The 23,775-nt window shown below is 37.8% G+C and overlaps 1 protein-coding gene across 2 annotated transcripts in view; it reads right to left on the minus strand.

The window, feature by feature from the left end:
• nudt4a (nudix (nucleoside diphosphate linked moiety X)-type motif 4a) overlaps window positions 1-23,775 on the minus strand; it is a 47,433-nt gene that overhangs the window by 10,355 nt on the left and 13,303 nt on the right. Inside the window, exon 2 of one of the 2 annotated variants that reach the window (XM_061969917.1) lies at window positions 11,403-11,513. The exons of the other annotated variant lie outside the window; for it this stretch is intronic. Within the exon in view, the coding sequence (XP_061825901.1) occupies window positions 11,403-11,513 (111 nt within the window). The remainder of the gene's footprint in view (window positions 1-11,402; window positions 11,514-23,775) is intronic. 2 annotated transcript variants of the gene reach the window in all.

A 23,775-nucleotide genomic window follows, 5' to 3' on the forward strand; every position in this document is an offset into this window, starting at 1 on the left:
CTATGTGTCTACATTAAAACATTCTTGTTCATACTGCATTAATATATGCTCATTTTAAACGTTCATGCAGAGAGGGAAATCACAACTAAGTCAATTTAACAAAACTGTATTTATTAAACAGTTATTAAGCAGTGGCACAGACGTTCATGTCATTTCCAAAACAGAAAGTGCAAGATTGTTAGACATTTTAAAACAAGCTATAAGTGCACTTTTGTGAATGATGTCACCAAGATGACATATCAAAACAACACTAAATTAAAGCGTACGTTTTGTACAGAACGCCACTACAATAGTTTAAAACAAATAAAGTGCACTTTTGTGCATGATGTCACACAAGATATTTCAATAACTGTCAAATAAAAATGAGCTGCATAATAGGTTCCTGCGGATGTTATTTCCTTCTATTGTTGACTTTTTTTTTTTCATACGGTGTTGATGTGGAAATAGTTGCTTCGGCATTTTGTTGGTGTGGCACCGGCCGGAGATGTTGACATGCAGAGTTTCAAGCACTCCTCATTCTCTAGCGGGTGACTTTTCTAATGATGCTACATGCTGCTACTTTTTGTAGCAACGCTTTTGCCGCATAAATGTTGAACATATTCCCGCTTGAAGCCAAACCACCGCCGGACGATGGATCCCGTGCTGTTTTTCTTGGTAATGAACTCTTTCTCCATTTGTTACCAGATTCGCACCTTCTCTCTCTGGTATTACCACCCGCACCTCACCGTTAGCATCACAGCTAACGTTACCATGTCGCCTTCTTACATACCTCACGTGTGACGTTGCACACGTGACGTATGTAAGAAGGTCTGCTTGTTTTAAGTCTCTGTGAGAAGGAGAGACAAGAAAGAGTGGGAAACGCCTGTAGTGTAATGCCCGCAGCTAAAAGCAACTGCGTGAGGACGTATACTCGAATATCACGATACAGTCATTTTCTATATCGCACAGAGACAAACCCGCCATATATCGAGTATATCGATATACATATCGCCCAGCCCTATAAACAAGCAACTTTAAAAAAAAAGCCACAATATAATTGAACTGCAAGTTGTCACCAAACATTCAGAACATTTACCTGTGGCTTTTTTGTTTAATGATGTGTACACATAATTTGTTTGTGCTTTAAATGTCTTCACATATGTGTTTAGATTCCTGTTGTTATTCAACAATTCAAATGAGACTTAACTATAGCTGATGAGTTCAAAGTTTAAATGTTTCTTGGTGATCTCTCTCGGTCACAAAAAACACTATTAAGATTTTATGTTTAGGTAATTTATACTCAGTATAGTAGTGTTTTCCCCACCAATATAAACATCTCCCACCCAACAAAGAAAATTAGGTGGATTTCACAGAGAACATGCCTATACTTTGTTTTCCTATTAAAGGCGACCTATGATGAATTTTGTATTTTCTAACTTATGATTGTTGTTACAATGTTGGATATGCATTTTGGCGTGAGCTTGCACGCAGTTTTGAATGCCTCTTTTCCTGGGGTTTTGCAGTCTAGCTACGTTGAGACATCACAGCGAGGGGGACGTACTTATTTGGACAGTAAGTAAAGTTATCAGGGGGAAGAGTGCCTCCCCTCTGCTTCAGGCTACGAGGAAACACAAAAAAGGTAAGATAAAGTATTATTTTCATCTAATCATTCCATGCGCATAATAACGCCAACGTGTGACATGCAGTGACATACAGTAAATGCTGCTAAAACCAGCTTTTTAATGCAGTCTGTATCGATCGGCAAGTGTACCTAATGTTGTGACCGCGTGAATCTATAAAATGTTCATGAAGTTTATTTTCAAAAGTTCAATTCAGTTCATTTTCAGTTTATTTCGAACATGCATACGATACAATGTGATGCGTCACATATTTCCAGTTGTTTCATTACAGCACGTCTGAAAAGGAGTAGGAAGAAGCTGAGCTAATTTAATCATACCCCTTTTCATACCATAGCAACTTTATCCCATTTCCTTGTTTTCTGTAACAGAACAGTGAATAAATAAATAATATACCATAGTAGGTAAACAAATATTAATACATAAATAATCTTTATCTCTAAAGAAAAAAAAAGGGTTCAAGATATTCATCATAAGTATTGTTCTGTGTACTTTGTGAACACTTGTTGTTTGAACAGTCTCTTAAAATGAATCATATCAGTGCTTTGTTTGATTTCTTTGGTTAATCCATTCCATAATTTAATTCCACATGCAGATATGCTTAAGGTTTTAAGTGTTGTACGAGCATACAAATGTTTTAAATGTGATTTTCCTCTAAGGTTATATTTCTCCTCTTTTGTTGAGAATAATTGTTGTACATTCTTGGGTAGCAGGTTACAGTTTGCTTTGTACATAATTTTTGCTGTTTGCAAATGCACCAAATCGTTGAATTTCAATATTTATGATTAAATAAATAAAGGGTTTGTATGTTCTCTATATCCAACATTATGTATTATTCTAATCAATCTTTTTTGTAGCTTTTTCTATATGAAGTGATTTTTGGTCCAGAACATGTTTTGCTTTATTCATTATTGACGTGTTTCTTGCTAATTTATGTTGTATATTTTTTACATGAGGTTTCCAGTTTATTTTATCACATATTATTACACCCAAAAATGTGTTTTCTTTTACCCTTTCAATATCTACTCCGTCTCTTTGTATTTGTGTTTGACTTTACATTCTACTGTTACCAAATAGCATTATTTTAGTTTTACTGAGATTCAAGTATAGTCTGTTTTTGTCAAACCATCTTTTTAATTTGTTCATTTCTTCTGTTATTATTTGTATTAGCTTTTGTGTGTTCTCTCTACTAACTTTAAGTCCTTTGTAACTTTACAAATGTCGTTTATATAGAGATTTAACAATTTTGGTCCCAGTATTGATCCCTGAGGTACGCCACAAAATATTTTTAGCTATGTGGAAGTGTGTTCGCCTATCTTCACGTATTGCTTCCTGTTGGTTAAGTAGCTTCTTACCCAGTTCAAGACCAACCTTCTGATTCCATACCGTTCTAATTTTTTTATAAAGATGCTGTGACTAATTGTGTCAAATGTGTTTGTTGAATCCATAAACACTGCAGCAGCACATTTTTTGCTATCTATTGCATTGGTGATCTCTTCCGTTATTTCGATTAATGCCATTGATGTTGAGAAGTTGGCTCTGTATCTGTATTGGTTGTCTGTGAGTGTTTTGTTTTTGTTAATGAATTTGCCTAATCTGTTGTTAAAAAGTTTTTCAATAATTTTAGAAAATTATGGAAGTAGAGAAAGAGGTCTGTAGTTTGTAAACTGGTGTTTGTCACCAGTCTCATAAATTGGTACAACGTTTGCTATTTTCAATTTATCTGGGAATTTGCCTGTTTGAAATGATAGGTTGCTGATATATGTTAAATGTTCTGAAATCTCTTCAATAACCTTTTTTACCAATTCCATATCAATTTCGTTACAATCAGTTGAGGTCCTGGATTTACCTTTTTTTCACAATATTGATTATTTCCTCTTTTGTCACTCCTTCTAGGAACATAGAGTTGGAGTTTCTATCTAGGGTGTCATTCAAGTCATCAACTGACTCTGGATCCGGAATCTTTTCCTCCAGATTTGGTCCAATGTTCACAAAGTACTTATTGAAGCTTTCAACTACTTCGTTCATATTGTCATTTTTTTACATTTCCATCTAAAAAGTGTCTGGAAAAAAAATAGTAGTGACAACTTCAATATAAAAATTTAAACAGTGTACATTTTCGAAAGATAAATAAGGATACTTTTGAAGAGCGTGGGGGCGGTTTCATTTGCAATCTTGGAAGGCCTCCACAAATGAACATCTTGTAGACAGACTCAAAAAACGTGTTAGGAAAGTGACTGTGGAGCCAAATTTACACCAAAGCATATTCAATGCATATTCTAGGCCACAATGAAATGTTTTAAATGTAGATTAAAATCATCATAGGTTCCCTTTAAACTGACTCAATTTAACTTTTTGGACTATTTAATACTGCGTTCTATAATAAAAGGTTCTTAAAAGTTGCCATCAAATAGTGATCACAATACAGTCGTGTTGTACACGCGTATGTGTGCGCGTTTGAGTCAGTGTTAGTCAACCTAATCATATCCCCAAACACCATACTTGCCAACCTTGAGACCTCCGATTTCGGGAGGTGGGGGGAGGGGGTGGGGGTGGGCGTGGTGGGAGGGGGCGTGGTTGGGGGCGTGGCTAAAGGGGAGGAGTATATTTACAGCTAGAATTCACCAAGTCAAGTATTTCATATATATATATATAATATATATACAGGTAAAAGCCAGTAAATTAGAATATTTTGAAAAACTTGATTTATTTCAGTAATTGCATTCAAAAGGTGTAACTTGTACATTATATTTATTCATTGCACACAGACTGATGCATTCAAATGTTTATTTCATTTAATTTTGATGATTTGAAGTGGCAACAAATGAAAATCCAAAATTCCGTGTGTCACAAAATTAGAATATTACTTAAGGCTAATACAAAAAAGGGATTTTTAGAAATGTTGGCCAACTGAAAAGTATGAAAATGAAAAATATGAGCATGTACAATACTCAATACTTGGTTGGAGCTCCTTTTGCCTCAATTACTGCGTTAATGCGGCGTGGCATGGAGTCGATGAGTTTCTGGCACTGCTCAGGTGTTATGAGAGCCCAGGTTGCTCTGATAGTGGCCTTCAACTCTTCTGCGTTTTTGGGTCTGGCATTCTGCATCTTCCTTTTCACAATACCCCACAGATTTTCTATGGGGCTAAGGTCAGGGGAGTTGGCGGGCCAATTTAGAACAGAAATAGCATGGTCCGTAAACCAGGCACGGGTAGATTTTGCGCTGTGTGCAGGCGCCAAGTCCAGTTGGAACTTGAAATCTCCATCTCCATAGAGCAGGTCAGCAGCAGGAAGCATGAAGTGCTCTAAAACTTGCTGGTAGACGGCTGCGTTGACCCTGGATCTCAGGAAACAGAGTGGACCGACACCAGCAGATGACATGGCACCCCAAACCATCACCCAACCATGCAAATTTTGCATTTCCTTTGGAAATCGAGGTCCCAGAGTCTGGAGGAAGACAGGAGAGGCACAGGATCCACGTTGCCTGAAGTCTAGTGTAAAGTTTCCACCATCAGTGATGGTTTGGAGTGCCATGTCATCTGCTGGTGTCGGTCCACTCTGTTTCCTGAGATCCAGGGTCAACGCAGCCGTCTACCAGCAAGTTTTAGAGCACTTCATGCTTCCTGCTGCTGACCTGCTCTATGGAGATGGAGATTTCAAGTTCCAACAGGACTTGGCGCCTGCACACAGCGCAAAATCTACCCGTGCCTGGTTTACGGACCATGGTATTTCTGTTCTAAATTGGCCCGCCAACTCCCCTGACCTTAGCCCCATAGAAAATCTGTGGGGTATTGTGAAAAGGAAGATGCAGAATGCCAGACCCAAAAACGCAGAAGAGTTGAAGGCCACTATCAGAGCAACCTGGGCTCTCATAACGCCTGAGCAGTGCCAGAAACTCATCGACTCCATGCCAGGCCGCGTTAACGCAGTAATTGAGGCAAAAGGAGCTCCAACCAAGTATTGAGTATTGTACATGCTCATATTTTTCATTTTCATACTTTTCAGTTGGCCAACATTTCTAAAAATCCCTTTTTTGTATTAGCCTTAAGTAATATTCTAATTTTGTGACACACGGAATTTTGGATTTTCATTTGTTGCCACTTCAAATCATCAAAATTAAATGAAATAAACATTTGAATGCATCAGTCTGTGTGCAATGAATAAATATAATGTACAAGTTACACCTTTTGAATGCAATTACTGAAATAAATCAAGTTTTTCAAAATATTCTAATTTACTGGCTTTTACCTGTATATATTATATATATATATATATATATATATATATATATATATATATATATATATATATATATATACATATACGTATATATATATTTATTTTATTATATATATATATATATATATATATATATATATATATTAATTTTATTATATATATATATATATATATATATATATATATATATATATATATATATATATATATATATATATACATATATACATATATATATATATATATATATATATATATATATATATATATATATATATATATATATGTCTTAATAAGGTTATCCAAAAAATAGTGCTCGATACCGTAGTAGAGCGCAATATATGTATGTGTGGGGAAAAAAAATCACAAGACTATTTCATCTCTACAGGCCTGTTTCATGAGGGGGGGTACCCTCAATCATCAGGAGATTTTAATGGGAGCATTCGCATACCATGGTTTATATAGGGCACAGAGTGGGTGGGTACAGGCTGGCCTAGGGGCGTGGTGATTGGCTCATGTGTTACCTAGGAGGTGTTTCCGTCTATGGCGGCATGCTGTTACAATTTCGCTGCGCTTGTTGAGGGATGACAGGTCTGGACGGTAGGTTGCATCTTTTATTACCACTATTGTAAGGTGTGCTGGATGCAAGAATTTGCCATGTTATTGAATATTCAACATTATTGTCTTTGAGGTCCCAAATGTGTTTGCTGAGTTCTGTGGTATTTCGCAGTTTTTTGTTCCTGAAAGAAGCCTTGTGATTGTTCCATCTGGTTTTGAATTCTCCCTCGGTTAATCCTACATATGTGTCGGATGTGTTAATGTCCTTGCGTATTACCTTAGATTGGTAGACAACTGATGTTTGTAAGCACCCCCCGTTGAGAGGGCAATCAGGTTTCTTTCGACAGTTACAGCCTTTGTTGGTTTTGGAGTCGCTCTGTCTGGGGGCCGACGGCTCATTTGCAATTGTTTTGTTGTGGTTTGAGATGATTTGTCGTATATTGTTCATGCAGCTGTAGCTCAATTTAATGTTGTTCTTGTTGAATACTTTTCTTAGGGTGTTGTCTTTGGGAAAGTGTTTGTCAATCAGATTGAGGAATTTGTGTCCAATGTTAGTTGAGACGTTTTTGCTGTATGGAGGGTTGTACCAGATGATGTCGTTTCGTTTTCTGTTCTTTTTTGGCTGGTTTCCTGGCGTGGGTTCATAGGTGAGGGTGAAATTGTATCCGCTTTCATCAAGGGCTTTTTGGTACGGGGGGGTTGCTTGGTCAAGTTCAGCTTTGCTAGATGACAGCATCGATAGCCTTTTATTGATTCCGGTAGGTATTCTTTTCGTGGTGGTGGGTGGGTGGTTGCTGTCATGGTGCACGTATTGGAGTGTTGTGTTGGGTTTCGTGAATGGTTGGTAGCTGTTATTTCTCAGGTTGAAAGTGACGTCAAGGAAGTTGACGGTTTGCTTGTTGGCTTCAATCGTGATCCGTAGGCCATTCTCTTTGGAAATTTGGCATATGCGCTTCTTGGTATTCTCGCTGCTCCTTGGCGAGGCGCGACACACTGCCAGTCCGTCATCACGGTAAATACCAAGGTTCAGATTGAGGCTAGCGAGCTGGGAGAGGAGGAAACTCCCAACGAGTTCACACGTTTCTGCTCCGTCAAAACTTCCCATAGTGACGTCAAATGTTGCATTGTTCTTTTTTTGCCATGGTGTACTGTTGTGGATGAGAATGGAGTTTTTTGCGTGGATGATGATGTTTCTTTCGTTGCCTGTGATTGAGTCGTAGTCTGAGGCGAAGTCTAGTGCTTGAGTCAGTAGGTCTTGCGTGATGGAAGGGTAAAATTCCTCGATATCAAAGGAGATAAAGTTGTGCTGTTGTTTGTCTTGGATGTTGTTGAACCATTTGATTACTGCTGCTGTATTTCTCCATTGGTTGAGTGGTGTTTTGTCCTTGATTTTTGTGTTGACTCTGTCCAGGATTATTTTGCTGATTTTTCCTATTTCAGATTTAGTTGGGTTTATTAGTCGGCATGTTGGGTTATTTGCGAAGTTGGGTTTGTGGTCCTTCAATGTGATGAAGGCTTCCTTGTTGGCTGTGGCGTCCACCCTGTCCTCAATGTCCAGTTCAGCCGTGGAGGAAAAAATGTGCTTTCCACCGCATCCTTCTTAGGAAGTGTTCCGTCTTTTCTATGAGCCTTAGCTTGTAAAAAAAAAAAAAATCACAAGACTATTTCATCTCTACAGGCCTGAAACAGGCCTGTAGAGATGAAATAGTCTTGTGATTTTTTTCCCACACATACATATATTGCGCTCTACTACGGTATCGAGCACTATTTTTTGGATAACCTTATTAAGACATATACTCCGCTCCAAATTGACATTTGTTGAGCACTGTACGACGATCAGAAATGGAAAAATTCAACATCGACTACTCCACGAAGAACATTCCCATACCCGCGCAGAATGACTACAAGCTAAGGCTCATAGAAAAGACGGAACACTTCCTAAGAAGGATGCGGTGGAAAGCACATTTTTTCCTCCACTCTGAAACAAAAGGAACGCAAAAGAAAACTTACGGATTCAAATCTACCAAGAACCCACCCACAGTTGAGGAACTAAAGGATTTTGAGAACGACATGCTCAAAATGATACAATCAGTCAAATTCAAGCCAATCCGCAACCCACTCCTCACCAAGCTGAAAAATGACAAGGAGCGCATCAAGAAAGTAAACAACCTCATCATAGCTGCCGATAAAACCACAAACTTCTACAGAATGGACATACCAGAACACCACACCTTACTGGACAGAAGCATCACCAAATCATACAAAAAAGCGCAACCCAACACCTTACAGAACATCCACCTGGAAAATAAAAGGATCGCGGCTGAACTGGACATTGAGGACAGGGTGGACGCCACAGCCAACAAGGAAGCCTTCATCACATTGAAGGACCACAAACCCAACTTCGCAAATAACCCAACATGCCGACTAATAAACCCAACTAAATCTGAAATAGGAAAAATCAGCAAAATAATCCTGGACAGAGTCAACACAAAAATCAAGGACAAAACACCACTCAACCAATGGAGAAATACAGCAGCAGTAATCAAATGGTTCAACAACATCCAAGACAAACAACAGCACAACTTTATCTCCTTTGATATCGAGGAATTTTACCCTTCCATCACGCAAGACCTACTGACTCAAGCACTAGACTTCGCCTCAGACTACGACTCAATCACAGGCAACGAAAGAAACATCATCATCCACGCAAAAAACTCCATTCTCATCCACAACAGTACACCATGGCAAAAAAAGAACAATGCAACATTTGACGTCACTATGGGAAGTTTTGACGGAGCAGAAACGTGTGAACTCGTTGGGAGTTTCCTCCTCTCCCAGCTCGCTAGCCTCAATCTGAACCTTGGTATTTACCGTGATGACGGACTGGCAGTGTGTCGCGCCCCGCCAAGGAGCAGCAGGAATACCAAGAAGCGCATATGCCAAATTTTCAAAGAGAACGGCCTACGGATCACGATTGAAGCCAACAAGCAAACAGTCAACTTCCTTGACGTCACTTTCAACCTGAGAAATAACAGCTACCAACCATTCACGAAACCCAACACAACACTCCAATACGTGCACCATGACAGCAACCACCCACCCACCACCACGAAAAGAATACCTACCGGAATCAATAAAAGGCTATCGATGCTGTCATCTAGCAAAGCTGAATTTGACCAAGCAACCCCCCCGTACCAAAAAGCCCTTGATGAAAGCGGATACAATTTCACCCTCACCTATGAACCCACGCCAGGAAACCAGCCAAAAAAGAACAGAAAACGAAACGACATCATCTGGTACAACCCCCCATACAGCAAAAACGTCTCAACTAACATTGGACACAAATTCCTCAATCTGATTGACAAACACTTTCCCAAAGACAACACCCTAAGAAAAGTATTCAACAAGAACAACATTAAATTGAGCTACAGCTGCATGAACAATATACGACAAATCATCTCAAACCACAACAAAACAATTGCAAATGAGCCGTCGGCCCCCAGACAGAGCGACTCCAAAACCAACAAAGGCTGTAACTGTCGAAAGAAACCTGATTGCCCTCTCAACGGGGGGTGCTTACAAACATCAGTTGTCTACCAATCTAAGGTAATACGCAAGGACATTAACACATCCGACACATATGTAGGATTAACCGAGGGAGAATTCAAAACCAGATGGAACAATCACAAGGCTTCTTTCAGGAACAAAAACCTGCGAAATACCACAGAACTCAGCAAACACATTTGGGACCTCAAAGACAATAATGTTGAATATTCAATAACATGGCAAATTCTTGCATCTAGCACACCTTACAATAGTGGTAATAAAAGATGCAACCTATGCTTGAAAGAGAAACTGTTTATTATTTACCGTCCAGACCTGTCATCCCTCAACAAGCGCAGCGAAATTGTAACAGCATGCCGCCATAGACGGAAACACCTCCTAGGTAACACATGAGCCAATCACCACGCCCCTAGGCCAGCCTGTACCCACCCACTCTGTGCCCTATATAAACCATGGTATGCGAATGCTTCCATTAAAATCTCCTGATGATTGAGGGCACCCCCCCTCATGAAACAGGCCTGTAGAGATGAAATAGTCTTGTGATTTTTTTCACCCACACATACATATATATATATATATATATATATATATATATATATATATATATATATATATATATATATATATATATATATATATATATATATATATATATATATACATAAAATAAATACTTGAATTTCAGTGTTCATTTATTTACACATATACACACACATACCACTCATCTACTCATTGTTGAGTTAAGGGTTGAATTGTCCATCCTTGTTCTATTCTCTGTCACTATTTTTCTAACCATGCTGAAATCTGATGATGCATTGATGTGTGGCACGCACAAAAGTGCTTTCATCAAATGCACAAGATGGCAGCATTGTCCTGTTTAAGAGTGTCACAACATTGCTGTTTATGGCAGACGAACTGCTTTACGGTATATAAAAACGTGACTGCTGTTGTTGTGTGTTGTTGCGGCGCTGGGAGAACGTTAATGAAACTGCCTAACAATAAACCCACATAAGAAACCAAGAACTCGCCCTCCATCATTCTACAGTTATAACGTGATTGGGCAGGTATGCTGGTTATATTGTGGGTTAGCGGACTCAGGTCCTCATGGACCTGAGTCCACCTGAATTTCGGGAGTTTTTCGGGAGAAAATTTGTCCCGGGAGGTTTTCGGGAGAGGCGCTGAATTTCGGGAGTCTCCCGGAAAATCCGGGAGGGTTGGCAAGTATGCCAAACACACACCCAAACAAACACACACTCACAGACACACACTGTGCACGTGTTATGTGTCCGTAAGTATTTTTTGTTTTTGTATTACAGTTTTGTGAATTATAAATATATAAATATAAATATATATAAATCATGCTACAAAAACATTTTTTTATGACTGAATGTTAATCTTTTTGACTCTTTTCTGTAGACCTCACCTCCTCATACACCTCTCTAACAGCCGCCCCACAGGGCTCCTCCTCAGGCTCCATTCCTCCCCCAGGAACAATCCATTGGTCTGGATGTCGGCTGCTGCTCACCAGTAGCACCTACACGTACGAGAAGACTTATCAGGGTTTTTTTTCTGCCAAATGGACTGAGATACTGATTTCATAGTGCTTATACAGAGACACATCATGTCTTGCTTGGCATCAGCCAATCCTTTCACAGAAAGAGTACTGAACATAGAGTACTGAAGCAAGATTGGTCTACTCTAACCAGTGTTTTGTTGGGATTATGCAAACCTTTAGTACCACCACTGGTCAAATACATTTACAAAATTTGTCATGTGGAATTTTACTTCTCTATGGACAAAGTTTGTGTTTACTTCAAACATCCACACTAAATTACATTAGCTCACATCTCATGTTCACAGTCACACAATTTAACAAATCCAAAAGTGGCTAAGAAGAAGCAGATCCTATTTCATCCTAATCCTTCTCCATGATTGAATTGTTCACTACCTGTGTTCAATATAGCTTACATTAGCTAGGGATAGTGACCTTTACTATTTAGCAGCATCTACAAGATGGTAGCAGTCAGATATTTTGGGAACGGTAACAATGATTACCGCACCAAACTGAGCTCTGTTGCTTTATGGAAACATGTTTAAAGTAATCAAAACAACTATGGAGGCAGAGTTTGGATATTAGAAAATATTACAATAAGATATTGCTCCACAACACAGTGTTGCAAAAATGTGATTTCCCCGGTTGGCAAAATAAGTGTGTCAATACCACTGCAGAGCCTGAACTTTGTCCTATTTGGAATGGGTGTAAGCATTCTTACATGTTGACTTGCTCATATTTCTAAACAGGAATTAGGATGGAGTTACTCGCTATATAGAGTAAAAACATTTTAGTGGAAACTAATTGTGTTAGGAGTCGGATTGAAAAAAAAAAACGGACTAAAAGGTTTTGGCTCTATCAAAAATAAACTGGCCTTGGGTGATGCCTCCAGTGGCTAAAAATAACCTTATTAAGATTAATTACTAAAGTACACCTCCAAGGTACAAGGCATGTGTAGATACTCAAGTACTTACTGGATGTTCGGTTAAATGTCTGTGTAGGTTATTTAGGTCTCGGTGATCCGTAAAGTTTGAATCGAGGCAACTAGACTGTTTGTTGAAAACGTTTCACCTTTGATCCAAATGGCTTCGACAGATCAAAAATTTTAGGTGTGGAGTTTCGCTATTTGTGTCCTTGGGGGGGTTATCACCTGGGTGTGGTCACATCACAGGGCCTGTGTGTGGCTTTGTGTGGCCCTAAACACAAATGTGTTTGTGGCCCCATTTTGGTCTTTAATATTACTTATTACTAATAGACTCCTGAAGGGCTTCCACCACACCCTGAACTTAACATCACCGCCCTACATAACATAACATGGTCACTACTGCCTAGTTTCTATCTTTATATTCTTATTCTTACTGTTATATTTTTATTCTTATTATTGCTTTTTATTTTTATTCTTATTGTTATGTTTTCTATTTTATTTCCATGTATTCCCCCATTATTAACTTTTTACTTTTTAAATTTGATCTCAATTCTGTACACTGCTGCTGGAATTTTTATTTTCCTGAGGGAACTCTCCTGGAGGAATCAATAAAGTACTATCTATCAATCTCTCTATCTATCTACATTCACACACTCAGTATGTTTACTGTATGTTTTGATTTCCTGATTCATGCAGGATTATCATTCATAGATAATAATTATCATAATTATACAATATCATTATCATTATAAGTGCATCTGCTGGGGGTTAAGGCTCCTCTATCTTTAAAAACTAGTGATGCCTCTGTTTCGAACCTTAACCAAGGTTCCTTGAACATAAATGTGAGGTTTGATAACCTTATGACATCTGTGTTGAGGGAACAATAAAATGTTCCATGCTGGACTTGTTGCGACATGGAGGAAAAGGATAGACTTTATTTATCCAACAATGGAAATGTTATATTTACCATTTAGCATTTTGCAAACATGTGTAGGTAGTGTTACACATTACTAATTTGATTTAAACAAACCTATTATTAAACTTTGACAGAAAACATTGTAAAAATTATTCAAATCTTTACAAAAGTCCACGCCAAGATCATGTGGCCCCCCTAGTGGCCCTAGAACAACCACATAAAGTGTTTATGCGATGGGCCTGCCAAGGGGGGTCACAACAGTTATTGTTATAGTGGCCCAGCGTAGCTGTTGAACGACAATACTGCTTACCAGCAAGTCGTTTGCCAGGCTGGTGGCAAAACCAATAATTGGTGGTCTTTTATTCCTGTGGAATGAGACCATCTTTGGGGGAGAGATATTAGGACATTGGAATAAGCAGAGAATAGGTGATGGAGCAAATCACCTCATGTTTAGGGAGGATCGTTCGGCTTTGACAATAAGGGCTTATTTTACCTCTGTTTAAAACCAGCGGTGCCCACAATGAGATGTCGGACATTATTGTCCTGAAAGGAATGAGATGCATTTCAAAAAGAAGGAACATTCCCTTTGTGACCACCCCCAGGGGCCACACCAACCAGGCACACTAATAGGGAAACTACACACATAACATTTTAGTACTGATGAAGCCTTTTAGACAAAAGGTGAAATGTCTTCAACAAACGCGAATCTGGTTAACTCGATTTAAACTGTATGTGAGGTGTTATTTTGGTCTATTGTCAAGGAAACGTGACAAATCATATGTAAAAAAAAAAAAATCTCACACAGTCAACTGCAAACACAGTCAGGGAACAAGCTTTTGTAAAAACCATTGGATCAGCAGTTGCCTTTCAATGTGCGAGCACACCACAGGAGGTTAATGACCCTAGCAGATAACTTGTCAACAGTGTAAACAGCACAGTCCTAGTTAACTTCTTGTGCAATTAGGGTTTTGCAATAGTGTTTATGATAACATGTTAACATGCATAGCTGTCAAGTGTAAAAATAGGTTAACCAATGCTCGTTTGTAAAATACTAATGACAGAGGCATAACATTTTTTGAACGCAAGACCCGTTTAAATAACTACCAATGCATATTATACTTTTATTCTCCTGTTTGCATTCTTTTAACGCCTCCTATTGATTCAAATTGTGGTATTGGTTCACAAAAAGAGAGAAAATAAAACCAAATCCTGCTCTGAGTTAATCTGTTAATACTTACAGAACTGAGGTCTTGTGAGCCACATGTAACCAAAGGAAACAGTTACTATTTTCAGTGAGTTGCATTGAGGTCTTATATTCTAAGGTCTAAGGTTAAATTAGACATTACAGAAAAACACAACCCTGTTATGCATGATGTGCAAGCTCCACTTTATTTTTGACATTTGGTTGAAATGTGTATGGAAATTCGGTGGATATTTGACTATAGAGTTTGTTCTGCTCAGGTGTCAATCACATCATTTAATGTGGCCCGCAAAAGCACGGAAGTACTGTGCATCAACAAAGCCTTTAATTTTTTTTGTTAAATAGATTTAAATTTTGACTGAAAAATATTATACCGCATGCAACTGCAAATCTTCTTAACTCAAAATGATTTGAGGCAACTAGCTATAGGTTGTTTTTGGACACGTGACTTTTGAACGGAAGTGAACAAAGTGGTGAGCCACCAAACTAACACGGCCACTGTGTAGCGAACAGAGTGAGGAAAAGGATAGACTTATCCGAGTATGCAAGGGGCCTAGATCTTACCACTAAAAGAAGATACAAGCAGAAAATGCAAACTATGCAATACAATCTATCCCTATACGTTATTGAAAAAAGATTTGTCGAGTGATTTCAAGAATTATCCGTGGGTCACATTCCCAGACACGTCCAACTATCTGGTGCTCCAAATATCATTCTATACAACAAAACAGATGAAAACTTGGAAAAGCATGGAGACTTACAACTTCTTTGTGTGTCTGGGTCAAGGAAGTTGGTATCAAGACTCTCCCATATAAATTATGCATAATTTTTGCTCGGGGAAGGTTGCATTTCATGATTTTTAACTTCACGTCTACAGCCATGTTTTTTGCTTTGCTGTTGTTGTACGCGCCGTTTACGAGTACCCGTGTTTATCCCCATCTTTTTATAAAAATAAGATGTCAGCAATGTGTATGTGCTGAAATCTTCATTTATGATTGTTCGCTTTGGTAAAATAATAACTCTTAGGTTTTGCTCACATTTGACTCGCCGAGTTGGTGCTTTACTAAACAACTTGTAACAAAATGTGTTTTGGGAAATACAAGCAATATCAAGAAAATACTTATTTGGGAAGTACTACACGTTGAAAGTATATCAAACAAACCTTAAACAAAGTGATCACTGTAAACTCATGTGTTCTTTAACTCTGCCTACTTGGACGGAAGTGTGTGCTATTTTCTTGTCTTCTTTCATAAAACCTTGACATCTTTCAACCTTCTTGATTTACCTCTCAGGGAACTCTGTTCAAATTGCGAAAAGGATAAACATTTCTTCAGTTCCCAAGCTGAACTTTAATATCTGCTTGTCATCTTGACCTCTAATTTAAAAGCAGTTTGTTGCTAAACAATGATCATCAAAATGAAGGGCCAATTGCGTAATAATACCGCGAGTTGATTAAATATGTATTTGAGCTGGCAAACCAATATTTTTTACATCAGATTAATCACGATTTATCACAGTTTATTATTTGCTTGCATAATTCAAATTACCTTAAAAAATGTATATAGTATAATATTTGGAGACACATTTCAATTTTATTGTCAGAATTTCATACAGGAACATATTTTATAAGTGTTATTTGAATTCACTACAGTTACAGTGCATCCGGAAAGCATTCACAGCGCTTCACTTTTTTCCACATTTTGTTATGTTACAGCTTCATTCCAAAATGAAATAAATGTCTTAAACAAATTCTACAGACAACACCCCATATTGACAATGTGAAACGTTTATTTTTTTAACTGCTAATGAATAAAAATTAAAAAACACAAAATCACATGTACATATGTATTCACAGCCTTTGCTCAATGCTTTGTTGATGCACCTTTGGCAGCAATTGCAGCCTCAAATCTTTTTGAATACGATGCCACAAACTTGGTACACATATCTTTGGGCAGTTTTTCCCATTACTCTTTGCCCATTTCTCTGTACAGCGCCTCTCAAGCTCCATCTGGTTGGAGGAGGGGCGTTGGTTTTCATCTATGATGTCTCTGCATTGATCTTTCCCTCTATTCTGACTCGTCTCCCAGTTCTTGTCGCTAAAAACCATCCCCACAGCATGATGCTACCACCACCATGCTTCACTGTAGAGATAGTATTGGCCTGTTGATGAGTGGTGCCTGGTTTCCTCCAAACATGACGCCTGGCATTTACACTAAAGAGTTCAATCTTTGTTTCATCAGACCAGATCATTTTGTTTCTCATCGTCTAGGAGTATTTCAGGTGCATGTTGGCAAACATTTTAATAAGAAATTGCGTCAGTCTGGCCACTATACCATACAGGCCTGATTGGTGGATTGCTGCAGAGATGGTTGTCCTTTTGGAAGGTTCTCCTCTCTCCACAGAGGAATGCTGTAGCTCTGACTGAGTAGCCATCAGGTTATTGGTCACTTCCCTAAGATGAATGCAGCAATGTACAGACACATCCTGGATAAAAACCAACGCTTCCCAGCCAACCTGATGGAGCTTGAGAGGTGCTGCAAAGAGGAATGGGCAAAGAGGAATGTGCGAAACTGCCCAAAGAGAGGTGTGCCAAGCTTGTGGCACCATATTAAAAAATACTTGAGGCTGTAAATGCTGCCAAAGGTGCATCAACAAAGTACTGAGCAAAGGGTCTGAATATTTATGTATATGGGATTTTTTTGGGGATACATTTACAAAAAATTCTACATTTCTGTTTTTTTCTGTCAATGACAAATAAAATGAACTTGTTTGATTTTAGCCAATGGCTGCAATGTAACAAAGAGTGAAACATTTAAAGGTGTCTGACTACTTTCCGTACCACTGTTTATGTGATTTTTAAAGATTTTTTTCAAAATTTTGTATACATTTGCAAAATTAAAAAAACGTTTCGCATTGTCATTATGGGGTATTGTGTGTAGAATTTTTGAGGACAAAAATGAATTTAATCTATTTTGGAAAAAGCGTGTGACATAACAAAATGTGGAAAAAGTGAAGCGCTGTGATTACTTTCAGGATGCACTGGATTTACTCAAAAGTCAAAACTTGGTAACAGTTTTATCTAAAAGTCCAGTCGGGTTTTATTTCGGAGTGAAAATTACCAGAGCTCTCACCAGTCTGAGCATGTGCGCTCAAAAAAAATTGTGACTAATCTGCGTGAATACATGGGCTCTGTACCGAGGATATGTCGTTGTGGCTTGTGCAGCCCTTTGAGACACTTGTGATTTAGGGCTATATAAATAAACATTGATTGATTGATTGTAAGGCTGAAACGACGCGTCGACGTAGTCGACGTCATCGGTTACGTAAATACGTCGACGTCGTTTTTATGCTTCGACGCGTCGCATATTTACGTCACACTGCCGTCATGGCGGAGCGCAAAGCAGATGATGCGAGCGGTGCGAGCGAGGGAAAAAAAGCACGCCAAAAGTCGTCAAAAGTGTGGGAGTATTTCAATAAACAATTGTATATAATTCGGCATTATTTCGGCCAGTCGGCTTATAAAATCAGAGCCGATCAGTTTACGTTCGCGCGCAGGTATAACGCGGCGCGCTCCTGTCTCATCTGCTGGTGCGCGAGCCCGGTAATTAGACCGCTGTGTCAAATCAAGGAGTACAAAAGACGCCAGCGCAGAGTGGAAAAAGGTTTAGTTCATTACAGATAACCCAGAGTTGTGCCAAAAGTATGTAAGATTTAATATTTCTCTTCGTGGGTGTGGCGCACCTGTTGCGCTGGTGAGATGGGAGGGGGGGTTGTGTGCATGTAGCGTGCTTAGTCTGGAGGCTAAATACACACAGTGTGTTATGTAACTGTTGTTTAGTGTTGATATTCTTTGCTTAGTTTGATAAATGTTGGAGCAGTTTGCTTCATCAGGAGGGTGAAGTCGCTCAATTTAAAGTGTTGGATTTAACTGTGTTGGTGAGGGCGTAGAAAAAGGGGCATTTTTCTACCAGTAGACAGCGTTTAAGATTGAGTGTTTCACTGCTAAATTAATAATATATTTATATTGAATATGGATTTTAAATATGTATCTAAATAGGTGGTTAATTGGTTAGGTATTTATGTATTTGCATATTGGGTTTTCTGTTGCATTTATCTATTGTGTTTCTGGTGTTAAATGTATTTTATATGTATCTTGGTGCATTTATGTTGAGACAATTTATTTAAAATCTGTTTTAACTTAAAGGGAAAAGATGTGTCCATTTTCTTGCACTTGTTTAATGGTTAAGAGTTTGATAGCTAATTAATAGTTGTAAATTATGGGATTGATAATTGATTGATTTTTTACAGCATGTTAATCTTGTGGTGTTTTGTCCTTAAAGGTTTTTCACCTACTAAAGAAGCTAAAGGCTACTAAAGGCTACTAAAGGCTACTAAAGACAGCTAATGACAGCTAAAGAAACTAAAGTCTATTAACACTGCTAAAGAATGCTAAAAAGACTAAAGAAGAAAAAAGAAGCTGTTTCTTGGTTGGAAAAACTGTTGCAAACTAAAGGAAAATAAAAGGAAAAAGTAACTACGGTCTGGTCTTTTGAGTGAAATCCAGAAGCCACATTCAGCATTGGTACATCCCTTCAAGTGTGGGATAAGCACAGCGAAAAAAGCAAAACACTTGACAGTTGTTGTATGCACACTGTGTCGAGCGGAAATGGCCTATCATAGCAGCACAACGGCTATGAAGGAACATTTGAAAAGAAAACACCCGACAGCGTTCTTGCCATCACCATCAACTAGTCAATCGTCCGCGTGAGTATACATTGTCATCATTACACAAAATCATGAATGTGTCATTTGTATCTGCGTTGTAAATTCATAAACTAAAACACTGTTTCGCTCTGAGAGGCGCGTTTGGCATGCCTGTTCAGTGTTTACAAAGACGCGCTCCTCTTTAACGCTAACGTTAATTAGTTATGCAAATACCTTTTACAACATTAACAGTTACATATACTATGTACAAACCAACAATTAACTTTCACTTTAATCATACTATCATTGTTGTGTTATTAAGCAAAATAAGCAATACTTTTACTTTTGTTGAAATGTTTACACTGTTACAGAATATTTAGTTTTGCACTTTTTTGTATTGGATGTTTATCTTTATTTTTGCACATTTTAAAGCAAAATAAGCAATACTTTTACTTTAGAAATGCTTATAATATTGCAGAATATTAAGATTTGCACTGGATGTTTACTTTTATATTTGCACATTAAAAAGCAAATAAGCTACTTTTAATTTTGTTAAATGTTAAAAGTTTTAAATGTTTACATTGTTACAGAATATTTTGTCATGTTGTTGTCAATGTTGACTGAGTAGCCATACTTTTTTTTTTGTATATAAAAGTCATGCCTTTTGAAAAAACTGGCCAACATTTATTTTTTCATCTTCATTTTAAATAAAAAAAAAAAATCGGTAAAAGGAAAAATAATCTATAGATTAATCGAAAAAAAGAATCTATAGATTAACCGATTAATCGAAAAAAAAAAAAAAATAATCTATAGATTAATCGATAGAAAAATAATCGTTAGATGCAGCCTTAATTGATTGATTGAATACATGATTAATTTTGTGTTTTTTTAGATTAATCGTATGAGTTGATGCTTTAAATTTTACAGCCCTGGTATCAAAGTGGTTTTGCAGTTACAAGTGGTCCTGTGAGGGAAGCCTTAACTGAGATGTTGATACCCGTGTTCTACTGTACTATACTATTGTTTAATCTGTTCACCCTGTGACAACACCATATGTGTACATTCATAAAGGCTGTTCTGCATTCTAGATGAAAACAGACTGTAGTAAAAATACACCTCATTTTGAATTTTCTGTCTAACAGGTTATCTGTTAATTTTGGATTTAGCAGTCTGTACTCTAGTCCTTCTGAAAAGCAAGCAGAGTGGATGAGAAGGCATGTAGCATATGTGTCTTAAAGCTGAGGCTGAGGTCATGTGCAGGCTTGCCAAACACACTGGGCATGTGAAATCCACACTCCAGCTAAAGGCTGCCCTTTTACCCAATACAGCCTCAACACACTCAAAATGGAAAGCAAATAAGAGAGCAAATATGTCAAGTTAAAGTTTTTCTGCTTAAAACACATTATTTTCCTGTTCTGATAAAGCTGCTGCTTAGGCAGTACCCAAGCGTATCTCTTTGGCTGGATTTATGCTACAGTACGTGGTTTAAGTGACCCAATCCAAATGTTTCCAATGTGGTCTAGTTTAGATATGGGTCATGACTAAGAAGGGGAAAAAAAGATATACTCTGATTTTATTTAGGCCTTGATTATGTGTTGATTATCAAATATGAATGGGGTAGCTGGCAATATGACTGCAGTGGGAAAGGATAAATCGCAAAATCTAAATGACCAACATCAAATCAAATCAAATCAACTTTATTTATAAATACCCAGATTGATGACGTAAATACACACTTGTGCCAATAACACTCTTTTACAGAGTGGGATAAATGAAGACAATAATAATAATAATAAAAAACTACATATGGCAGGGGTGTCAAACTAATTTTCATTGAGGGCCACATTGCAGATAAGGCTGCCTCCAGTGGGCCCCATAAAACAGTGAATAATATATAAATATGAATGGATATGCCTCATGATATTATGACACTATTGCCTATGCTTTTGATTATTATATTTTCTTTAAGTACACTGTAAAAATAATTTGGAGATTTCACAGTAAATTCCTGACATCTCAGTCTCCAGACTTTTACAATAACATTTACAGCGGTTTTACAGCATATTACTGAAAATGTAAAACATATTACCGGGTACAATTTTTTTAAATTATAAAATTCTGGCGATTGAGCTGCTAGTTTTTTACGGGTATATTTACGGTGTAACAATGTAAACGGAAAAACAGTATGACCTTTTTTTTTTTTTTTTTTTTTTTTTTTTTACAGTAACATTCTGGCGAGTGAGCTGGCAGTTCTTTACAGTAAAATCTATTGCCATTGGTACAGTGAACAATTTGATGGGTCACTTGCCTTGAAATCATAAGTCAAGCAGATATTTAAGTATTTATCATGACAAAAAACATATTTGGAATGTGTGATAACTAGGGCTGCAACTAACGATTAATTTGATAATCGATTAATCTGTCGATTATTACTTTGATTAATCGATTAATAATCGGATAAAAGAGACAAACTCCATTTCTATCCTTTCCAGTATTTTATTGAAGAAAAAAACAGCATACTGGCACCATACTTATTTTGATTATTGTTTCTCAGCTGTTTGTACATGATGAAGTTTATAAACAAAGGTTTATAAAATTAAAAAAATAATAATATAATAAAAAATAAATAAAATACAAAATACAAAATTGCCTCTGCGCATGCGCATAGCATAGATCCAATGAATCGATGACGAAATTAATCTCCAACTATTTTTATAATCGATTTTAATTGATTTAATCGATTAGTTGTTGCAGCCCTAATGATAACGTAATATTAGTTGCATTATCAGACGCTATTAAAAACATTAAAGATAGAAAAGGGCAGACTTTATTTATCCCACAATGGGGAAATTATGTGGTTGTGGTGCAGATTTTACATACAGTAATACAAGTAAAATGTGATTAAAAAAACATTGAAAAACTAAAAATGATTAATAAATATTACACACTAAATGATTGCACTTAGCATATATACACATCTGTCAAAATAGAAAGAATAAATACATTTAATAAGAAAAGTACTTCAGTGACGCACATTTTTTCCAGGCTTACGCGGGCCATATAAAGTGATTAGGTGGGATTTGGCCATCTCCTGTGATATTCATGAGTTCAAAAGGCACATAAACAGCTTTTTGCTACAACAAAACATTTTTGCAGCTACAAGATGACAACAGTCAAAGTGTGGACAGATTTTAGTCAAATTTGAGCAATATAATGTTAATATTGATAATCATCATAATGAAAATATCATAGCATTTCATTCCTAATTGACGTGGTAAGGCCCTATCTTGCTTGACTACCAACCTTATGTCTAAAGTGTGGGGCGGTATGGGTGGTAGTGGGTAGAGCGGCCGTGTCAGAAACCTGAGGGTTGCAGGTTCGCTCCCCGCCTCGACATCCAAATCGCTGCCGTTGTGTCCTTGGGCAGGACACTTCACCCTTGCCCCCGGTGCCGCTCACACTGGTGAATGAATGATGAATGAATGATAGGTGGTGGTCGGAGGGGCCGTAGGCGCAAACTGGCACCCTCGCTTCCGTCAGTCTAACCCAGGGCAGCTGTGGCTACAAATGTAGCTTACCACCACCAGGTGTGAATGAATGATGTGTTCCCACTTCTCTGTGAGCACTTTGAGTATCTAATAATAGAAAAGCGCGATATAAAATCTAATCCATTAGTATTATTATTATTAAAGTATGTAAGATGTTAATAAAAATGTATCTTTGTGATAAATAACTTCCTCTAACTTTTAGTCCTGTTAAATCCTCACGGCTGTCGATTTGACATCCAGACAAGACGGATATTTTCCCACATAAACTGTGACAGGCAAAGATCATATGTCTAAATGAAGACTTACAACAACATGTTACGTGACGGAAGATGACTGCTTTGACTGCACTACAATCAACAATAACCTAGGTAATTTATGTAAGACACGATGGAGAGTGCCCAGCAATGACAGAAGAGGAGGATTTGGCAGCAGTGGGGTCCATGAAAGCAAATCTGCAAGGGGGGAGCGCAAGTGCCTGCACCTTGTTTCTAAAAATTGCAGCTCATAGGTTACTTAGTGTTTAGCACACTGTGTAACATTCAACACCTCCTCACACACCCAACCACATGTCTGAGATGTGATATGTCCACTGCAGACGAGGACATCTCTGCATCCACACAAGCTATTTATGGATGATGAGATAGGCTACAGCACCCCCCGCTACCTCAAAAGGGACAAGCGGTAGGAAATGGATGGATGGATGGAAATCCTGCACTTATTGATAATGTTTCACAGAGATTCATTGATTTGGAACCGCAACAATTACATTTGGACCACCAAAGAAAGATTTGGTGTCAGCTTTTACTTGATGCTGATGCTGTGTTCCGCCTTCGTTCACAAACACATCAAACCACAACAGACTGTACATTTTTTTGGGGGGGGGGGGGCACATAAAGCAAAGGAGCAGGGGGCCGGATTTCTCCCTTCACTGTTACCCCGAATTTCCACTG

This window comes from Nerophis lumbriciformis, linkage group LG10, assembly GCF_033978685.3.
Source record: "Nerophis lumbriciformis linkage group LG10, RoL_Nlum_v2.1, whole genome shotgun sequence".
Taxonomy (NCBI): domain Eukaryota; kingdom Metazoa; phylum Chordata; class Actinopteri; order Syngnathiformes; family Syngnathidae; genus Nerophis; species Nerophis lumbriciformis.